The following is a 21,712-nucleotide window of genomic DNA, read 5'->3' on the forward strand; positions in this document are numbered from 1 at the left end:
ATTCATTGCCAGGTTACTAAGGTCTGGCTTCAGTGATTACAAACACCACATCATTTACCCACTGTGAAAAATAACGCACTTTAAATAAAAAATCTGGGCTGCTCTAGCCTTCTGAGACGGACTGCATTCTGCCTATGGAATGTGTATCTCTCTAAATAAACTTGCTTTCACTTAAAAAAAAAAAAGAGTCGTTATGAACCTAATTTTCTAATTCACATTTGTGTTTTTAAGTTTAGGTGTTCCCTATCTTTTCTGTGTCTACCTAGCTTCCTTTCTTACTCTTAGTATTCCTAAATTTTACTCATTTTAAGGTAGGGGGTTCAACTATATGAAATATAGACTCATCTTTTTTTTTCTCTCTCATACAGAGAGAAAAAGTACAGCACATCCTAAGTGGTGGACGTAAACAGCCTATGCCTTAAAAAAAAAAAAAAAAAAAAAAGTCCTTGCTCCGCCCTCCGCCCGCCCTCGCCCCGCCCTCGCCCCGCCTCCCGGAGCTCCTCCCTATACTTTAGGGCTGCGTGGAACTCCCGGCCGCGCTTCCCGTAGGGGAATCCGGGATTCCTGGGCCCGGCTGAGCAATCGCCGCCCGCGTTTCCGCTCGTTCAAGGTCGAGTCCGAGGGCGCGGGCTTGAACCCGGGAGCCAGGAGCCGCGGCGCAGGAGTCCGCGCACTGCCCATGGACTCGCCGGGGGACCCCGAAGGCCCACGCCCCCCAGGAGGTTACAGAGAGCAGCGAGGCCGGATGTACCTCTGGGGCTTGGGTCGTGTATCTTTAACAGCGATTGAATTAGCTTTAGCGGGGTTTGTTTGCGAGAGATTCGAAAAGGAGGGGCCTGGCAGTGGGGTTCGGGTCAGCGTGTTTTTTCTCTCTTTAAAGGGGTTAAAGTTTGCGCACTGGGGTGGTGCGGATGTGGTCTCTAAGGACTTTCTCTCTGTAGCTCTACTTTTAAGTACTATGTGTTTAAGAATGCATTCAAATAAGTGTGCCCGTTAGACAAACGAAAATCATTACATTTCGAGCCCCGCTGTTGTCCCCCTCGCCCCTTTAACTTTCTCTCAGTTCCCTTCCTCATCCACTACCAAAATTTTTACACAGATTCTTAAGACTTCCTCCTGTTGCACAGATTTCTTTTTCTAGACAGCAATGGCAACCTCTGAAAAAATAGAACAACTCAAATATACTTTTCTTACTTAAATTTCTTTTTTCTCAAAACCATTTAATTTAAAAATAGCAAATAGATTTACTGGATGTTTGGAACTGAGTAATTGACCTCGTGTCTTTAAATTAAATGGAAATTTAGCCCTGGGAATAAGTATTAAATTAATCGATGCAGAAGACCAGTAATTATTGTAAAACACTGAGTCACAGATTTATGGCACTTGTCTTTCCAGGAGCTGCCATTGTAAGTATTAATTCTCCAGTTGAATGATTTAGCTTATTTTCTCCTACTTACACTTCACTTGACTTCAATAGTACCCTCTTGATAAACCGCTAACATGACATGCTAAAGATGTGATTGAGTCCATGTAGCATATGAAGCTATTAACTTGAGAAAGCACACTATACTTCAGAGAACAGTACTCTGGAGAGCACCCTGTGGCCTCATCCTTCTTGAAGGAATCTATTAAAGGTGAAAGAAATAGACCTTATGGTGAAGGCAAAACAAAGCAGATGGTTTGATAATTTGTGCACTGAAATCCTAATAGGGAATAGTATGTAAATGAAAAGTGATATATTTGGAAATTGCCGTGATATACAGGGATTGTGTTACATTTGATCAAATGTGCTGTATTCAAAATAGCCCTTAGCTCAGTAAATGTTATCCTGAGTGCATTTCTGTGCACAGAAGTGACATTTCTGTACTTTGATCAGTAGCCCCAATTACATGTCTGTAATTGCAGCATGTTTGCCTTCAAGGTGATGGCCCTCCAGGAGGTGCAAGGGAGACATCCAGGCGGCTTTCAAGAGAACAGATTTTTGTACTGATATCAGCAGCTTCCATTAACTTAGGTTCCATGATGTGCTATTCTATCCTTGGACCTTTTTTCCCCAAGGAGGTAAGACATTTTTATATCCTTATGAACTATTAGTGTTTTTAAAAAGCCTTTGAAATACTTCATTTGGGGGATGTAAAAATCTGCATATGGCAAAGATGATGTATAGAACTTCAGCCAACAGAAGACTTCTTACAGGATATTTGATACCAGAAAAAAAAAATTCAGTAAAAATAACATCATCTTAGGAAGTAATTCACCTAAGTATAATTGACCTTCTGAGGATTACTTTGCTTACCATGTAGTTTGATTCATCTGTGTGGTTTCTGCAACAAAAAAAAAAAAAAAAAAAAGGAAGTGCACTGAATAACTGAGATTTTAACGTTATTGCAAAAGATCTACATTAAGACAGTGTTTCCTGGAGTTTGGGTTTATTAATATTTTGGAATTAGAAAGGCATGGTCCACTAAATGCCCTTTTCTGACCTGAATTTCATATGGAATCTAGTGGCAATGTTTGTGCCAAGGAGGAATTCTGATTAATATTGATTAGGTCCTTCTAATCAATGTTTTATGTGGTGTTAGGGTCTATGGATAATGGCACAGACTTGAAGGAATAACCCTTAGAGAATCCACCTGGAATCTGGAGGTTGGTGAGGTATACAGTATGGAAGGAATGATACTGACTTGGCTGAGTGGAGATAATATGCCCGTATGTTTTCTTTCATGCTCTTTGCCAAAGCCTCATGATGCACGGGCCCCTCCCAGTCCTCTAACTTCTTTGATAACATGTGGTCCTTCCTTCTGTGTGCTACAGAAGACGAGAAACATGGCTTCTCTGCTAAAGGAGCAGTACAGCTCTGTAGCCATAAGTGCTTTTTAGTTTTCAGTGTACTTTCCCACACATTATCCCATTTGGTTTCTGTAGCAACTCCATAAGATAGGCAGACTAGTCAGAATCTCATCATGTTGCAAATGAAGAAACAGATTCCGAAGTTAAGTGACTGGCCCAGTTCAATTCCGTTTACTGAACGGGAATGGGAGGTTTAACGACTTCCCACCCTAGAATGTGCTAGGCGTTGGATGTGTTAGGGCTGGAAAAAAGATAAGGAAAATGTCCCTCTCTCGTCTGTCCATTGGGAGTGAAAAAATATGACAACAAAAGGTTGCAGAGTATTTGGATCTCCTTGAAGAGGATGTCCAAAATGTCAGGAGACTCCAGGGAAGGGAATGGTTAATTTTGCCACGGGAGAGGCTGGCTGGTGTGGAAGGGAAGGAGAGAAGGAGTAATACTGAAAGGGGCTTGGCCGAATAACCCTAAGGTGAGTCAAAGAGGTGTTCTAGGTTAGAAACCCGCAGGGGATAGTCACGAAATTAGCAAAGTAAATAGCATGTTCTTAGGGAACCATGGACGATGGTGGGGCTTGGGCCTAGGGTTCAGTGAGGTCCGATGGGAGCAGAGGATCTGAGGAGGCAGGTTGGTGCTCGAATGCAAGGGTCCTTCCACGCAGGCCAAAGATGTAGTCAGTAAGAAGTCATCAGAGGTGCTTGGGCAAGACAGAGTAAGTAGACTGAGTAGATACCGGTTTTGGAAAAAAATGATGGATGGAGCCTGTGGGGTTACGATGGAGAAGAACGGGAGTAAGTGGGCCATCAAGTTAGAAGGGTATTTCCCGGTTCAGCTGGAACTCAGCAAGGGCAGCTAGTGTTAGATTCCTCTTAGTGGAATACAGACGAAGGAAAAGAAGGCTGTTGGTGTGTGTCTTTTTTGTTTTTTCTTTTTCTTAAAGTTTTTGATTTAGTTTTTTGCGTCCAAGAGGCAGGGGAGAGAGCGTTCTAACTTTAATAGGTGTAGATTTGAAGAGTGGGCTCTTCTTTTTCATTTCTTTTTAAATTTATTTATTTTATTTATTTATTTTTGGCTGTGTTGGGTCTTCGTTTCTGTGCGAGGGCTTTCTCCAGTTGCGGCGAGCGGGGGCCACTCTTCATCGCGGTGCGCGGGCCTCTCACTGTTGCGGCCTCTCTTGTTGCGGAGCACAAGCTCCAGACGCGCAGCCTCAGTAGTTGTGGCTCACGGGCCTAGTTGCTCCGCGGCATGTGGGGTCTTCCCAAACCAGGGCTCGAACCCGTGTCCCCTGCATTGGCAGGCAGATTCTCAACCACTGCGCCACCAGGGAAGCCCTTCTTTTTCATTTTTAATAACAGCCTTAGGATTGACAAATGCACTGGCAAAACTTGCTCTTTCTCCTTCGTATTCTGTTAACCTTCCTATTAGCTAGAGCTAATCAGGTCAAGGGAAAACAAGGCCCTTCTTCTTAACTTCTGGCACAGGATTCTTATTTCTACTCATCCTTTTTCTGGCCTCCTCCTCCTTTGGCAGAGGATTATAAGTGAACTAGAAATTGCTTTTAATAGCTCTTCTTGCTGTCCTAATGTGAAGCAGGATCCGCATGCCAAAAGTGGTGTTCAGTTACTGCTGTGGTATGTGATTGTAGGACATCCTAAGTCACCATCCTGCTTCCACAGAGAATGTGGGAACCTGTGCAAGATGGAAGCTGACATGACTGCTGGGACCATGACACAAGTAACTTTTGCAAGTCTGTGTTCTCATCTGTAAAATGGGGCCAGCTAAAAATACATCCCTTATTTAATTGTTGTTAGAAACCATATAGAACAGCATGGCTCATAGTGAGGGTTCAATAAATGTTAGTTGCTGTGACTATTATATATTTTCTGCCAGACTCTAGAATTAAATACCTTTCAGAGCTATTAAGCAAAGAACATGGATGTGACTTGACCAATGAATGTTCTTTCTACATCTTAATTCACCCCTTTGATGATACCTTCCCTTCAAGGTACCTGTTTTATGTTATTAGGGCTGCTGTAACAAAGTACCACAGACTGGGGACAACAGAAATTTATTGTCTCACAGCTCTGGTGGCTAGAAGTCCAAAATCAAGGTGTCTTTGGCAAGGCTGGTTCCTTCTGAGGGCCGTGAGGGGAGGATCTGTCCCAGGCCTCTCTCTCTGGCTTGTAGATGGCCAACTTCTCCGTGTGTCCTTTCACACCATCTTCCCTCTACGCGTGTCTCTGTGAAGAAATTTCCCCTTTTTACAAAAATACGAGTAATATTGGATTAGACTCTACCCTTAACGACCTCATTTCAACTGATTACCCCTGCAAAAACTATGTCTCCAAATAAGGTCACGTTCTGAGGTACTGGGAGTTAGGATATCAACATAAGAAGTTTGAGGGACACAGTGAACCCCGTAACACCACCTGACCTTTGTGTAGTAGAAATGTGGACTCTGTGTTCCTGTCTACACACAGTGTAACCTTTTGCTAGGATGCCAATGAAGGCATCGTTCATAGTGAGATCTCTCTTTTCTCCACACCATTATCTCATGTGATGATTAGTAATGGAAGGGGAATGGCTAATCCCGAGTCTCATAGAATTATGGGCTGAAATCCTGCCCAAGCAGTTTCTACAATGCTCTGGGTTCAACTTCTCCACTATCTCCCACCACCAGGCACTTAGGGACCACACTTCAGGGGTAGGGGGTGCTTCCTAGAGTGAGGGGACCTTTCCTGCCTATAGTTTAGCCATGAAAAGTAGAGTTCACCTATCTGATTTCCTGTGGTATGCTGCTTTGAGAACTGTAGGGTTTATTTAGAGACATAATAACATAAGAAGAACAGTTTTTAAAAAGACAAGGTTTGAATGATGATCATAACTTCATATGGGAAGCAATACAGTAAATTTTTATCTTAAAATTGTAGTTAGGGAGAAAAGGTAAAGAAATAGAATTATGGCTGTTGTGGAGGACGGATTTTAAAGGGAGTGTGTGTATGCACATGCATTTCTGTATTCAGAGTAAAGTGATTTGTGGAAGAGCTGAAGCTCTGACAGAAGGATGAATCTAAGTCGGATCTTCTGACCATAGCTATTCACTGCTGGCTCCTGGGTACCATGCGTGATGCGTAGAAGGTGCTCGATAAATGATTCCTGAGAGGACAGATGTGTGTTTCAGGCTTAGTGCTTCATGGTATGCCAAGTTGCCAATCTTATCTTAAAGAAATTAAACTCATATTTTAACCCCTTACATGGTTATAGCTAGAACCTGATCTAAGGATCTACCACAGTTCCAGGGTTTTAAAAAGGTTTTCAAACCTTTTGTCTATTCATTTGTACATCACAACTAATGGTAGCATTTGAAGTTCAAAAGAAGTAGATTTAGAATAAATACTATATCATCTGTAGCAAATTTAGGAGCTCACTGATAGAATAGGCTATAAATATTAATAGGGATCATTGATGGGCGATAAACTACTCCAAATGTTTCAGGAGAACGGAGAGAATGTTGGGAGCTGGGGGAGCTTCTTTCATCTGTGTTATTGATGTCAGGAAAGGAAAATTCATCTTCTCTGAACTGGCAGGTAGTTGAGAGTGGGTGTTAGAAACAGAGAACCAGACTGAACAGTCCTTGGGATGACTCATGTGCCAGCTTAAGGAGCTTCCTGTTCTTGAGTTTTTTTGACCAGCAAAGTGATTTTTTTATTTATTTGCATTCGAACCTTCCTCCTGTGTGTTTCTCCTTTTTTTTAAAATTTAATTTTATTTATTTTTTATACAGCAGGTTCTTATTAGTTATCTATTTTATACATATTAGTGTATATATGTCAATCCCAATCTCACAGTTCATGCCCCCATCCACTTTCCCCCCTTGGTGTCCATACGTTTGTTCTCTACATCTGTGTCTCTATTTCTGCCTTGCAAACTGGTTCATCTGTACCATTTTTCTAGATTCCACATATATGTGTTAATATACGATATTTGTTTTTCTCTTTCTGACTTACTTCACTCTGTATGACAGTCTCTAGGTCCATCCACATCTCTACAAATGAGCCAATTTCGTTCCATTTTATGGCTTTATATATTTGTCTGTCAGTGGGCATTTAGGTTGCTTTCATGACCTGGCTATTGTAAATAGTGCTGCAATGAACATTGGGGTGCGTGTGTGTTTTTGAACTATCGTTTTCTCTGGGTATATGCCCAGTAGTGGGATTGCTGGGTCATATGGTAATTCTATTTTTGGTTTTTAAGGAACCTCCATACTGTTCTCCATAGTGGCTGAATCAATTTACATTCCCACCAACAGTGCAAGAGGGTTCCCTTTTCTCCACAACCTCTTCAGCATTTGTTGTTTGTAGATTTTCTGATGATGCCCATTCTAACTGGTGTGAGATGATACCTCATTGTAGTTTTGATTTGTATTTCTCTAATAATTAGTGATGTTGAGCAGCTTTTCATGTGCCTCTTGGCCATCTGTATGTCTTCTTTGGAGAAATGTCTATTTAGGTCTTCTGCCCATTTTTTGATTGGGTTGTTTGTGTTTTTAATATTGAGCTGCATGAGCGGTTTATATAATTTGGAGATTAATCCTTTGTCCATTGATTCATTTGCAAATATTTTCTCCCATCCTGAGGGTTGTCTTTTTGTTTTGTTTATAGTTTCCTTTGCTGTGCAAAAGCTTTTAAGTTTCATTAGGTCCCATTTGTTTATTTTTGTTTTTATTTCCATTACTCTAGGATGTGGGTCAAAAAAGATCTTGCTGCGATTTATGTCAAAGAGTGTTCTTCCTATGTTTTCCTCTAAGAGTTTTATAGTGTCCAGTCTTACATTTAGGTCTCTAATCCATTTTGAGTTTATTTTTGTGTATGGTGTTAGGGAGTGTTCTAATTTCATTCTTTTACATGTAGCTGTCCAGTTTTGTGTGTTTCTCCTTTATTCTTATACTACTACCACACTCACAACACTTTTGACACCAGATATGTGGGGGTTTTTTTCCTACACCAAGCAGTTCCCTTCGACACCAGGTGGGTGTCCTACCATTCAATTCAATTCTGACAGTAACCTGAATTAGCCCAGATGCCACAAGTTAAAAGCTCAGTCCCACGAGACTGCCCCCACCCCACTTCAGATGCCAATCGCGAGTAGTAGGTGTCTAGGTTACCCCCAGCTTCTGTCCAACTTGGCTACAAATCAGAGGTTCCCATGACCACCCCCCCGCCCCACCTTGGATTCAGTTATTTGCTAGAATGGCTTACAGAACTCAGGGAAACACTTGCTTAATGCTTACCACTTTATTATAAAAGGATGTGATGAAGTATACAGATGGGCATGCGATGGAAGTGATACAGAGGGCGAGGTATGTGGGAAGGGGTACGGAGCTTCCATTTCCCCTCCGGGTGAGCCACTTTTCCAGCACCTCCATGTGTTCACCAACCCAAAAGCTCCCCAAGCCCCATATCTTAGGGATTTTTATGGAGGGTTAATCATGTAGGCATGATCAATCATTAACTCAATTTCCAGCCCTTCTCTGGAGGATGGGGTGTGGGACTGAAAGTTCTAAGCTTCTAATCATGGCTTGTCTTTTCTGGTGACCAACCCCCATGTAGGAGTCCACCAAGAGTTATCTTATTAGAACTCCTGTCACCCAGGAGATGCCAAGGGATTTAGGAGCTCGGTGTCAGGAACCAGGGTCAGAGAACGAATATTAGAACAATATTGCTCCTAGAGCTCTTATCACTTAGGAAATTACAAGGGTATTAGGAGCTTTGTACCAAGAACCAGGGGGCAGAGACCAATATACCTATTTTCTATTATCTCATGGATATCAAAAAGAAAGTGTGTCAAGATCAGCTGTTGTTTGCATAGATCCACGGCTGAAGCAAAGCCCAAATTTCCTTAACCAAGATTTTTTGTTTTGTTTATACTCTAATTCTGATTTTTGCCAGCTAAAGCTAACAATTCTTTTTTTCTTTCTTCTTTTTTTTTTTTTTGGTGGGGGACTTTATTGAGGTATAATTGATATACAAAAAATTGCACACATTTAATATATCCGTCTTGATGAGTTTGGACATATGCACACACCTGTGATGTCATCACTGTTATCAAAATATTAAACATATTCAGCACTTCCAAAAATTCCCTTGTGTTCTTTTGTGGGGTTTTTTTTTCTTTTTCTTTTCTTGTGGTGAGAACATAACAAGCTCATCTTACATAACAGAAACTTCATACCCAAAGAGCAATAATTCCCCACTTCCCCCTTACCAAAGCCCCTGACAACCACCATTCTAGACTCTGCTTCTATGAGTTTGACTATTTTAGATACTTCATATAAATGGAATCATGCAGCGATTGTTCGTCTATGACTGGCTTACTTTGCTTAGCATAATTTCCTCAAGGTTCATCCATGTTGTTGCAAATGCCAAAATTTCCTTCTTTTTGAGGCTGAATAATATTCCATTTTATGTGTATACCACATTTTCTTTATCCATTCATCGATCAATGGACATTTGTGTTGTTTCTATATCATCTTGGCTATTTCGAATAATACTGCAGTGAACATGGGGGGTGCAAATATATCTGAGACCCTGCTTTCAATTCTTCTGGATATATACTCAGAAGAGGGATTGCTGAATTATGTGGTGGTTCTATTTTTAATGTTTTCAGGATCCACCATATTGTTTTTCATAGTGGCTGCACTATTCTGCATCCCCACCAACAGTGTATAAGGTTCCAATTTCTCCACATCCTCATCAACACTTGTTATCTTTTGTTTTTTTCAATAATTGCCATCCTAACTGGTGTGAGATGATATCTCATGATTTTAATCTGCATTTCCCTGATGATTAGTGATCTTGAGCAGCTTTTCATATATCTGGTGGCCATTTGTGTGTCTCTTTTATAGAAATGTCTGTTCAAGTTCTTTGCTCATTTTTAAATCAGGTTCTTTGTGGTGGTGTTTTGGACTATTGAGTTGTAGGAGATTCTTACATATTTTGGATATTAACCCCTTATATAGAGGTGGTTTACAAATACTTTCTTCCATTCTGTAGGTTGCCTTTTCAGTCTGTTGATTGTTTCCTTTGCTGTGAAGATTTTTAGTTTGATGTAGTTCCATTTGTCTGATTTGTTTTGTTGCCTAAGATTTTGGTGTCAAATCCAAGAAATCATTGCCAAGATCAATGTCAAGAAGCCCTCACCCCCTGTTTTCTTCCAGAAGTGTAACAGTTTCAGATTATATGTTTAAGTCTAATTTGCTTTGAGATTATTTTGTGAGTGGTGTAAGATAGGGGTCCAATTTCATTCTTTTGCATGTGGATATCCAGTTTTCCCAACACCATTTGTCGAAGAGAATATCTCTTCCCCATTGTGTGTCCTTGGCACCCTTGTGGAAGATCAATTAACCATATTTATGTGGGTTTATTTCTGAGCTTTCTATTTTGTTTCATTGGTCTATATGTCTGTCTTTATGCCAGTACCATACTGTTTTAATTACTGTACCTTTGTAACTTATTTTTGAAATCAAGAAGTGTGATTCCTCCAGCTTTGTTCTTTTTTTTCTCAAGATTGTAAAGCTAACAATTTGTTATAGGCTTGGTGAGTGAATTACTTTCATGTCAGAGACTAGGTCTAATAGTTTCCTTTCCTTCCTCACCCTGTTTATTTTAAAATAATAATCTTTGAAATTACAGATAAAGGTTACAAGAAGATGATGCTCTGATCTAATAGCTCCATTTTTCTATATTGGTGCTAATTTGCCTTTCAAACTTTGTTTTCTTTTCTGTTTCTTTAAAGGCTGAAAAGAAAGGAGCCAGCAATACAGTTATTGGTATGATCTTTGGATGTTATGCTTTGTTTGACTTGCTGGCATCTTTGGTATTTGGAAAATATGTAAGTATTAATTTTTAAAAATTGTGTAATGAGTTATTCTAATTTACTAGTCTAGAATTTCCACTGATACAGAAATAACCACCATTATATTTTATGAATTGTGCTTCAGTTGACAGTTCCATTCTTAAAGTTGATTGATTTTTAACTTCTTCCATGTTTGTAAGCAACGCATGTTGTCATTCCATTAAAGACTTATAATGTTTTGTTAACTGTACATATCTTCCCCAAATCTTTTGTTTCCTGATACAGTGGATTTGTTTATGTCACTATAGACTTGTAGCAGTCATCAATTTATACTTTTCTTTGACATTTATTATAGCTTGTACATATTGGAGCAAAATTTATGTTTGTAGCAGGAATGTTTGTCTCAGGAGGAGTTACAGTTCTCTTTGGGTAAGTCATGTTCGGATATGTTTGGGAGCTTGAACAGGTTTCATAATTTATCTTCAGTTTAAAATGTTAATGGTTTATGTAAATCAGTCAATACCATGTGACTAATGTTGAAGGGAGTTGAATGATACAGTGAATGGAATGAATGACATTGATCTTAAGAAAAGAGTCCTCTAGGGGATCACCATTAAGCTGGCTGCTGAATCTGTTCTTTAGGACTCCTGTGATCGTGAGAGACAGAAACTTAACTCCCTTTTCTGAGTCACAAAAACCTTTTGGCTTAAGCAGAAAGGTGAATTTCTTACCTAAAGAATCAGCTGAAGAATATAAGGATACAAATGTTAAGATAATGTCATCAGAAATGTTTCTCAGGTTCCTGGTTTTGCTTTCCTCTTCCTGTGCTGTTTTTTTGTTTGGGGGAAGACCTAAAACTAAGAAGGCTTTCTACACATGTTCTTATCAGAGTGACTCTACATTTTTCAAAAGTCCTATTTAGTATTATTATTTAGGGCATCAAATATATCAGTAAAAGAGCGCAATGAGGCTGTCATTATGACTCAAATTCCTCCTACTAAAAATATAACAAAGAAACTCTTAAAAAATTTGTATTCTAAAGAGATTTATTTTAATAACTGTGGTTGAGGTACTACTGTTTTCAGTGAGTACCGTTAAAAAAAAATCAAAATCAATTTGGCATTTGAGAGTCATCTTATTCTTTTTTTAGTGTATTGGACCAAGTTCCAGAAGGACCCGTGTTTATTGCTATGTGTTTTCTAGTGAGAATAATTGATGCAATCAGTTTTGCTGCAGCAATAACCGCATCTTCTTCTATCCTTGCAAAGGCTTTTCCAAATAACGTGGCTACAGTAATGGTAGGTATTTTATACACTTTTCCTATTTTCCTTTTAGTGTAGGCTAAAATATTTATTTGACCTTTCAAGTTAAACCTGGGGCCCATTCTTCTAGACCTGCCTTTTTTCTACTTTCTGTTTTTGTTACCTTTTACCCCAATTTCTGCCTGTAGCAGCAGGCTGTCAATAAATATACCCTTAGGCTACTTAGGTGCTCTTCCTGGGCTTAGAAGCCCCTGAATGGGCAAAACCAAATGTTCTTTTTACCCCTTAAAAAATAAAAAACCCTCTCTATTAGTATTTTGCTGTCTCTCTATAGCCTAGATTGTAGCTAGGCCGCCTGAAGCAGATTTATACTAGAGTCCTTCCTCCACTTTTCCCAGATTCACGGAAAGGACCTTAGAGATCATTCTGAAGTCCATAAGTGCTTCTGTGCAGTCAGTCTGAGGAGCGCCCTCTTATTTTACCAAAAAAATCCAGAGCCTGGTAGCATCGTATTGGCGTACATTCTCATATATTGCCTACGCGCCTCGACACCAGGTATGAGTGACATACCAGATTCCTGTCCTAGCTCTTGGCTGCTGTCTCCCTGATCCCAACTAGCCTTTCCCATAGCTCACTCCTCTGGACCCAGACATCTCCGAACGACTCCTGGTTTGCAACGCAGAACAGGCACCATCCTCAGAGACCTCAGGGTCTAATCAGCTCAGTACCAAGGATTCTCTCATTTACCCATATTAATACTACAGTTTGAAAGTTTTGACCCTCAGGTAAACTACTTGCTGTATAAATATAAATCTTCACACTTGTATTAAATATATGTACACATATATTTATACACCCATGTAAGTGTATATATATATATGTGTATGTATGTATGTATGTATATATATCTGTATAGATTCACTTTAGGTTCTATAGTCATTTGCCATGCAGTGGTGGCCACTGTAACAGGTGTGCTGTTTACATTTCTCAAGAAGGGTTCAGAAGGATGCTAGGCCATTGACATGCTCTGTAAGACAAGGTTTTGTGGCTTAACATGTTTGGAGTGTGGCTTTGCTGTCCTGAAACTTAGAGGTGGCCAGTTCACATTCGAGCTAGTTGTATTTCATTTTATGTGTCAACAGTCTATTTACAACATTTGCCCATTTTCCCATAGGATTGTGTTTTTTCTTTTTGCTAAATTTTTTTTTATATGTTTATTTATTTATTTATTTATTTATTCGGCTGCATTGGGTCTTCGTAGCTGCACACAGGCTTTCTCTAGTTGCGGCGAGCAAGGGCTACTGCTTGTTGCGGTACACGGGCTTCTCATTACAGTGGCTTCTCTTGTTGTGGAGCATGAGCTCTAGGTGCGTGGGCTTCAGTAGTTGTGGCATGTGGGCTCAGTCATTGTGGCTCGTGGGCTCAGTAGTTGTGGCATATGGGCTTAGTTGCTCCACGGCATGTGGGATCTTCCCGGACCAGGGATCACATCCGTGTTCCCAGCATTGGCAGGCAGATTCTTAACCACCGCACCACCAGGGAAGTTCCTCCCATAGGATTGTTGATTTTTCTCATTGATTAGTAGTTGTTCTTGTGATGCATTTGGGAAATTAATCCTTTGCCATATTTTTTCCCCATTCTTCATTTGTCTTTTGATTTTTTTTTTGCCATTCATAGTTTTTCATATTTTCATGTAATCAGATTTATCAGTCTTTTCTTTTGTGTCCTCTAAGTTTTTATGTCATAATTAGAAAATTTACCTCACCATAAGGATTAGAAAACAAAAAACTCTCATTTTTAATTTTTCTAGTACTTATATGATTTTAATATGTATGTTTAAATTTTTGGTCCATCTTGGGTGTGTGTATGGTGTGTGTATAAATTGTAAAGTGGATAGAATTTTTTTCAGATCCTGCCCGTTAAATCTTTGTTCATTTTTCAAACAAAATGTATTAACTCAATTTTCTTTTGTTTTCCCATTTGTAGGGAAGTCTTGAGAGTTTTTCTGGACTGGGCCTGGTACTAGGGCCTCCTTTGGGTGGCTTCTTGTATCAGTCCTTTGGCTACGAGGTGCCTTTCATTCTTCTGGGATGCATAGTTCTGCTGATGGTTCCCCTCAACATGTGTATTTTACCTAATTATGGTAAGACCTCATATATTACTCACTTTAAGAACCTTAAATTCAAGTATTTTTATGCCTTTGTAGGAGACCAATTTAACATATACACAGTTCTATCTTACATAATCAATAATAGCTTTGTAGAGCATGGTGAAAGAATCGATCCTCTTTTCAGAAATGTTGCTGTAAGCAATCAGTTTATGTGAATTTCTGTCTGTCATAAATTCTTTCTGACCTATAGAACTAGCAAACATTAAATTTCTTTTTTTTTTTTTTTTTTTTTTTTTAAACATCTTTATTGAAGTATAATTGCCTTACAATAGTGTGTTAGCTTCTGCTTTATAACAAAGTGAATCAGTTATACATATACAATATGTTCCCATTTCTCTTCCCTCTTGCATCTCCCTCCCTCCCACCCTCCCCATCCCACCCCTCTAGGTGGTCACAAAGCACCGAGCTGATCTCCCTGTGCTATGCGGCTGCTTCCCACTAGCTATCTATTTTACATTTGGTAGTGTATATATGTCCATGACACTCTCTTACCCTGTCACATCTCACCCCACCCCCTCCCCATATCCTCAAGTCCATTCTCTAGTAGGTCTGTGTCTTTATTCCCGTCTTGCCACTAGGTTCCTCATGGCCTTTTTTTTTTTTTTTTTTCCTTAGATTCTGTATATATGTGTTAGCATACTGTATTTGTTTTTCTCTTTCTGACTTACTTCACTCTGTATGACAGACTCTAACTCCATCCACCTCATTACAAATACCTCCATTTCATTTCTTTTTATGGCTGAGTAATATTCCATTGTATATATGTGCCACATCTTCTTTATCCATTCATCTGTCGATGGACATTTAGGTTGCTTCCAGGTCCTGGCTATTGTAAATAGAGCTGCAATGAACATTGTGGTACATGACACCTTTTGACCTATGGTTTTCTCAGGGTATATGCCCAGTAGTGGGATTGCTGGGTCGTATGGTAGTTCTATTTGTAGTTTTTTAAGGAACCTCCATACTGTTCTCCATAGTGGCTGTATCAATTTACATTCCCACCAACAGTGCAATAGTGTTCCCTTTCCTCCACACCCTCTCCAGCATTTATTGTTTCTAGATTTTTTGATGATGGCCATTCTGACCGGTGTGAGATGATATCTCATTGTAGTTTTGATTTGCATTTCTCTAATGATTAATGATGTTGAGCATTCTTTCATGTGTCTGTAGGCCATCTGTATATCTTCTTTGGAGAAATGTCTATTTAGGTCTTCTGCCCATTTTTGGATTGGGTTGTTCGTTTTTTTGTTATTGAGCTGCATGAGCTGCTTGTAAATCTTGGAGATTAATCCTTTGTCAGTTGCTTCATTTGCAAATATTTTCTCCCATTCTGATGGTTGTCTTTTGGTCTTGTTTATGGTTTCCTTTGCTGTGCAAAAGCTTTTAAGTTTCATTAGGTCCCATTTGTTTATTTGTGTTCTTATTTCCATTTCTCTGGGAGCTGGGTCAAAAAGAATCTTGCTGTGATGTATGTCATAGAGTGTTCTGCCTATGTTTTCCTCTAAGAGTTTGATAGTGTCTGGCCTTACACTTAGGTCTTTAATCCATTTTGAGTTTATTTTTGTGCATGGTGTCAGGGAGTGTTCTAATTTCATACTTTTACATGTACCTGTCCAATTTTCCCAGCACCACTTATTGAAGAGGCTGTCTTTTCTCCACTGTATATGCTTGCCTCCTTTATCAAAGATAAGGTGACCATATGTGTGTGGGTTTATCTCTGGGCTTTCTATCCTGTTCCATTGATCTATATTTCTGTTTTTGTGCCAGTACCAAACTGTCTTGATTACTGAAGCTTTGTAGTATAGTCTGAAGTCAGGGAGCCTGATTCCCCCAGCTCCATTTTTCGTTCTCAAGATTGCTTTGGCTATTCGGGGTCTTTTGTGTTTCCATACAAATTGTGAAATTTTTTGTTCTAGTTCTGTGAAAAATGCCAGTGGTTAAATTTCTTATCATAAAACATACGCAGTGCCCATCAGATGTCTTTTTGATTTAAAATGAAAGATTCACCATCTGCTTACAAGGCTCTGTGACAGGAGGACAAAGTCAGACCTTCCTTCCCTGTGGTGCTTGCAGCTGTGTACAGCACAGCTCAAGTGCGAGGACACAGGACCACATCAGGCAGTAACGGGAGTCATCTTGGCTCCAAAGCTTCATGCCCCATAGGAGTCATCCTATCCTTAACAGCACTATGGGCACAGCTGCCAGGGTCTCCATGAGGCATGCGCCGGGTACAGTAGTCACCATAGTCAGGGAGGCACAAAGCATCCCATATTGATGGTTTGTTTATAGTTCCTTCTGTACAGATGAAATTTACCAGTCGGGGGTTATTTTCATTATACGTAAGATTGCCTAGCAGTGGAGTAGGCATTTTACCATTGTCAGATTACTAGTGGAACAGAGCTGGAGGGGAGCCTGTCCTCTTTCTGTGCGTAGTGATGGTTATTTCTGTAGTAGGGCATCCTGGACTGTGCTCAGACTGGGTTCACAGGTGAACACTTGGCTGTTGACTAAGAAACTGATACCAGGTCAGATTCTCATGCAGCAGGAGAAGGAGTTGTGTTAACTCTTTATCAGTAACACCGTATAAGGAAAAAAGACTTTACTAGTTAATCGTGGGACGTGTATTTAGAGCTTCTGTGGTCGGGTGCCGGACTGGCCTCAACATCAGTAATTCCCTGCGTCCTGGCCTGCTCTGCTCATCTCTGCCCATCACCCCCACTACTTGGTATCTTTTGAAGCCCTTTTAATCCCTGCCAGCCTGGTTACTTCTTCCTCTTCATTTCTTTTATTCCTCAATTAAAATTTCCCTGCATCTTCAGTGAACTTAAAGTTCCAGTTAGCTATGGTTTTTTTTGTTTCTTTGATTTCTTTTTTTTTTTTTTTTACTGTTTATTCTTTTCCTTTTTATATATATATATCTTTATTGGAGTATAATTGCTTTACAGTGGTGTGTTAGTTTCTGCTGTATAACAAAGTGAATCAGCTATATGCATACATATATCCCCATATCCCCTCCCTCTTGCCTCTCCCTCCCACCCTCCCTACCCCACTCCTCTAGGTGGTCACAAAGCACCGAGCTGATCTCCCTGTGCTATGCAGCTGCTTCCCACTAGCTATCTATTTTACATTTTGTAGTGTATATATGTCCATGCCACTCTCTCACTTCGTCCCAGCTTCCCCTTCCCCCCGCCCTGTGTCCTCAAGTCCATTCTCTACGTCTGCGTCTTTATTCCTGTCCTGCCCCTAGGTTCATCAGAACCATTTTTTTTTTAGATTCCATATATATGTGTTAGCATACTGTATTTGTTTTTCTCTTTCTGACTTACTTCACTCTGTATGACAGACTCTAGGTTCATCCACCTCACTACAAATGACCCAATTTTGTTCCTTTTTATGGCTGAGTAATATTCCATTGTATATATGTGCCACATCTTCTTTATCCATTCATCTGTCGATGGGCATTTAGGTTGCTTCCATGACCTGAATATTGTAAATAGTGCTGCCATGAACATTGCAGTACATGACTCTTTTTGAATTATGGTTTTCTCAGGGTATATGCCCAGGAGTGGGATTGCTGTGTCATATGGTAATTCTATTTTTAGTTTTTTAAGGAACCTCCATACTGTTCTCCATAGTGACTGTATCAATTTACATTCCCACCAACAGTGCAAGAGGGTTCCCTTTTCTCCATACCCTCTCTAGCATTTGTTGTTTGTAGATTTTCTGATGATGCCCATTCTGGCCGATGTGAGGTAATACCTCATTGTGGTTTTGATTTGCATTTCTCTAATGATTAGTGATGTTGAGCATTCTTTCATGTGTTTGTTGGCAATCTGTATGTCTTCTTTGGAGAAATGTCTATTTAGATCTTTTGCCCATTTAAAATGGTTTGGCAAACTTTCTGTTTATCTAAAGAAGGATCTTATATTTAGATTGAATGGAAAAAGCTGGTATTTTTTTTTTAATCTCAAAAATTGATAATGTTGAGGGTATAAATATTGATTTAGGGGTTCCCATTGAGTACCTTTAAAAATTAATGTTTTAGGAAAGCTTATAGATAGAAGCTAGAAAATTAAATTTTCTTTTATTTGGATGATATTGGCAGAATTTTGTTCTATAAGTTCCACCCCACTCATTTAACTGCTTCTAGACCCATGAACAATGTAGCTTTAGGTTTGGGTATCTAAGAGTCAACTTCGGTCCCTCCCTCTCTCTCATCCTTTATATTTGCTCACCAAGTCACCTCTTCCATACTGCGCTAAAGAAATATTTTTAAAACACAGTCAAGTACATGACAATCCTCTTAATAAAAATCCCTAAATCCATGAAATGAGAGCTTTATCCTGAAAGCTACTAGGAGCTGTTGTTAGGTGTCAGCAGGGGAGTCACATGAGCTGGACTATCTCCCACTTCTACTCTCCCTAACTCCTACTCATCCTTCAAAACTTAATTTGTATGACCTCTTCTGGGAAGTTTTTCTGAACCTTCTCAATCAATGATCTAAATGCTAAGTCAATAGTGCCACAGTGCTCTGCATTTTTCCTGCCCCTTCACACCTGAGGGCCACACCACTTCCTCATCTCTAAGAGCAGTTTCCTGTGGCAGGCATTGTCAACCATGGAGTTCTGTCCCTTCAAGAAGAATGTATCAGAATTGGAGGAAGCAGAGAGAATACCTGAGTAGCTTGGAAAAGCTCCCCAGGTGATTTTGTCACGTGCCTCTGGAAGTAGGTATCACCGTAAGTTTTCATTGCTTGGGCTTCATCAACAGCTTAGTTAAACTCATTATGTGTTCATTTTCATGTACGTTCCTGTATGTTCTTTTTTTTTTTTTTAATTTTATTTATTTAGTTATTTATTTATTTATGGCTGTGTTGGGTCTTTGTTGCTGGGTGTGGGCTTTCTCTAGTTGCAGTGGGCGGGGGCTACTCTTCGTTGCGGTGCGCAGGCTTCTCACTATGGTGGCTTCTCTTGTTGTGGAGCACAGGCTCTAGGCATGCGGGCTTCAGTAGTTGTGGCACTTGGGCTCAGTAGTTGTGGCTCGCGGGCTCTAGAGCACTGTCTCAGTAGTTGTGGTGTATGGGCTCAGTAGCTGTGGTGCATGGGCTTAGTTGCTCCGCAGCATGTGGGATCTTCCCGGACCAGGGCTCGAACACATGTCCCCTGCGTTGGCAGGCGGATTCTTAACCACTGCGCCATGAGGGAAGCCCATCCTGTATGTTCTTATTGCGATAATCCCCTTTCCCACTTTGGATTTAGAGAAAGGGACCATTTATGCCATAATAATTTGTCTTATACCATACATCCATAATACCTTCTATATGCACAATAAATGTAGTTGATTACAGTTGATCTTTTATCATTTATATTTTAAAGGTGACTAATAAACATCTGTAATATACAATCCAAAATCCACACCCAATGAAGTCTCCCTGCTGGCACTGCCACACTGAGCCGCAAGGGGGTGCCTATCCCCGTTCTAAGTCCAATCTGTAGTTAAACATCCTAGGCTGGGCTCACAATTGGTTCATCATTGAATATTTGGCTAATAATTAAGAAACTAACACCACAGTTTAACTTTATCCCTCATATTCTGACAAAGTCCAAGTATAGTACTTAAAATAGTTGAACCACACTTTATACTTTTTTTGGTACTTTGCTCCCTACTGGATCATTATTCACCAAGAATTTATTGAATAATGAACTGTGGTGGGTGCTTTTGGAGAAACGAGGATATGTCAGTGCTGATTTGGCCCTCAGAGAGCTTCCTGGCCTGGCTCAGTGCACAGTCTCCTAACCCGTCCCCCTGTCTCCATTTCCCAGGAGACCACAGAGGGGTCTCTTTAAACCACAGATCTGGTTCTCAGTCTTTGTTTGAAGTGTCTAGTGATTTCCCGGGCTTCTTAGCCTATTTTACAAGTGCTGCATAATCTTATCACTACATCCTTCTACAATGTGATCTCTCCTCCCTACCCTCCAATCTCCGTCCTCCACCTTTGCTTCTGTTCTTTCATTTCCTCAAACAGAATCGTTTTCCCTCACTTCTGAGTCTTGGAATGAGCCATTCCTGGATAATATGCCTGGATTATTCTTTCCTCCTTCTTTGCTTGTTCATCTCAAGCTCATCTTTTAGGCAGCAACTTAGATATTACTACTTTTGGAAATTCTTTCCTAAACAGCTTTCCCTGGTTTTTTAAGGCAACCCTCTCATATGCTCCAATCCATACCCTCCTAGCTCCATCCTAGCTCTCCCCACGCCTTACTGTATCTTCTCTGTGAGGTCAGGGTCTGGGTTTGTCTCCTTTGCCTTTGTCTGCCCAGCATTTTACATGGTATCTGACTCAGCATAGATTTTGTTCAGTAAATTAGTTGGAAGATAGGAAAGTCATCAAACAGTAGTAAACCACATAAAATGAAATACAGTTTAAGTGCTAAATTACATGGTATAGATTAGAAGTGCAGTAGGAAACAGAGGTAAAATTTGTGGTGTAATTAGGTCACAACCAGACTTTACAGAGTGAATAGAACTTGAAAAATTAGCAGGGGAAAAAGAAGGGAGTTGTAGGATATGATTGGCGGCTTGGAAACAATCATGCCTCATGCTTGGGACGGTGCAGAAGTTGTGTTGCTGTTGGAATGGCGGGACATGAGGTTGCTGTTCAACTGACCTTTACTGCCAAATGGAATGTACACATGATTCAGTAGCATCTCATTCTTTTTTTTTTTTTTTTTGGCCGTACCACACGGCATGCAGGATCTTAGTTCCCTGACCAGGGATCGAACCCATGCCCCCGGCAGTGGAAGCAGGGAGTCCTAACCACTGGACTGCCAGGGAAGTCCCGAGCATCTCTTTCAATCCAGTGTTTTTTTTCACGAGCAGAAAAAAATTGTTTTGTATTCTTTGATTAACTCAGATTCCTCCTCAGCACACACACATTGTTCCCTGATAAAGCGTCTGGCTTTTCCTATGCACCAAATCAAACTTTACATATTCTCTATCCCATCTGGGAAGGCCTCACTGACTTCTAGGTTATGACCCGTAACCAAGACTGCTTCTTCTCCTCACACTCTGATTCCAGTTGATTCTTTCTGAATTAGAGAAATTATTTTTAAGAACACTGAAATGGCCTCTAGGTTTGAATAACTTATATGCAAATTTTAGGCAAACTCAAAAGTGTGGTTATTTTGATTACTGGATAAAGGTGACCTTACCAATTTTACTTTTCAAAATAGATTGAAAGATAAAGTTAAGCAATTTTCATTACTCTCATTTCTTTTTTTATTTTTACCCCACAGAGTCTGATCCAGGGAAACACTCATTCTGGAAACTCATCATTTTACCCAAGGTTGCCTTTATATCCTTCGTTATTACCTCACTCAGCTCGGGTTTTGGCTTCCTTGATCCTACGCTGTCCCTCTTTGTTTTGGAGAAGGTGCGTAGCCTGGTGATGCAGACCTCCGCATTGTAGCGGGTGGACATAATTGCTTGCTCTCGGGCCCTGCTTGATGGAAAGTCCTGGGAGTGGCTTCAAGAAGGAGGCAGAATGAGAGCTACTCACCAAGACAGCCTGTACCTTCCC

The 21,712-nt window shown here is 40.2% G+C and overlaps 1 protein-coding gene across 5 annotated transcripts in view; it reads left to right on the forward strand.

Annotated features, from left to right (window-relative positions):
* The first annotated feature begins 524 nt into the window (after positions 1–524).
* SLC18B1 (solute carrier family 18 member B1) overlaps positions 525–21,712 on the forward strand; it is a 33,899-nt gene continuing 12,711 nt past the window's right edge. For 4 of the 5 annotated variants that reach the window (XM_036871140.1, XM_036871142.1, XM_036871141.1 and 1 more), the window contains exons 1-7: positions 525–722; positions 1,922–2,061; positions 10,642–10,737; positions 11,057–11,130; positions 11,852–11,999; positions 13,950–14,106; positions 21,429–21,565. In XM_036871140.1, the coding sequence (XP_036727035.1) occupies positions 680–722; positions 1,922–2,061; positions 10,642–10,737; positions 11,057–11,130; positions 11,852–11,999; positions 13,950–14,106; positions 21,429–21,565 (795 nt within the window). In that variant the 5' untranslated portion in view covers positions 525–679. Of the gene's footprint in view, positions 748–1,921; positions 2,062–10,641; positions 10,738–11,056; positions 11,131–11,851; positions 12,000–13,949; positions 14,107–21,428; positions 21,566–21,712 lie in introns of all 5 variants that reach the window. The other variant, XM_036871143.1, reaches the window with a different exon arrangement.

Source organism: Balaenoptera musculus, chromosome 12 (assembly GCF_009873245.2).
Source record: "Balaenoptera musculus isolate JJ_BM4_2016_0621 chromosome 12, mBalMus1.pri.v3, whole genome shotgun sequence".
NCBI lineage: Eukaryota > Metazoa > Chordata > Mammalia > Artiodactyla > Balaenopteridae > Balaenoptera > Balaenoptera musculus.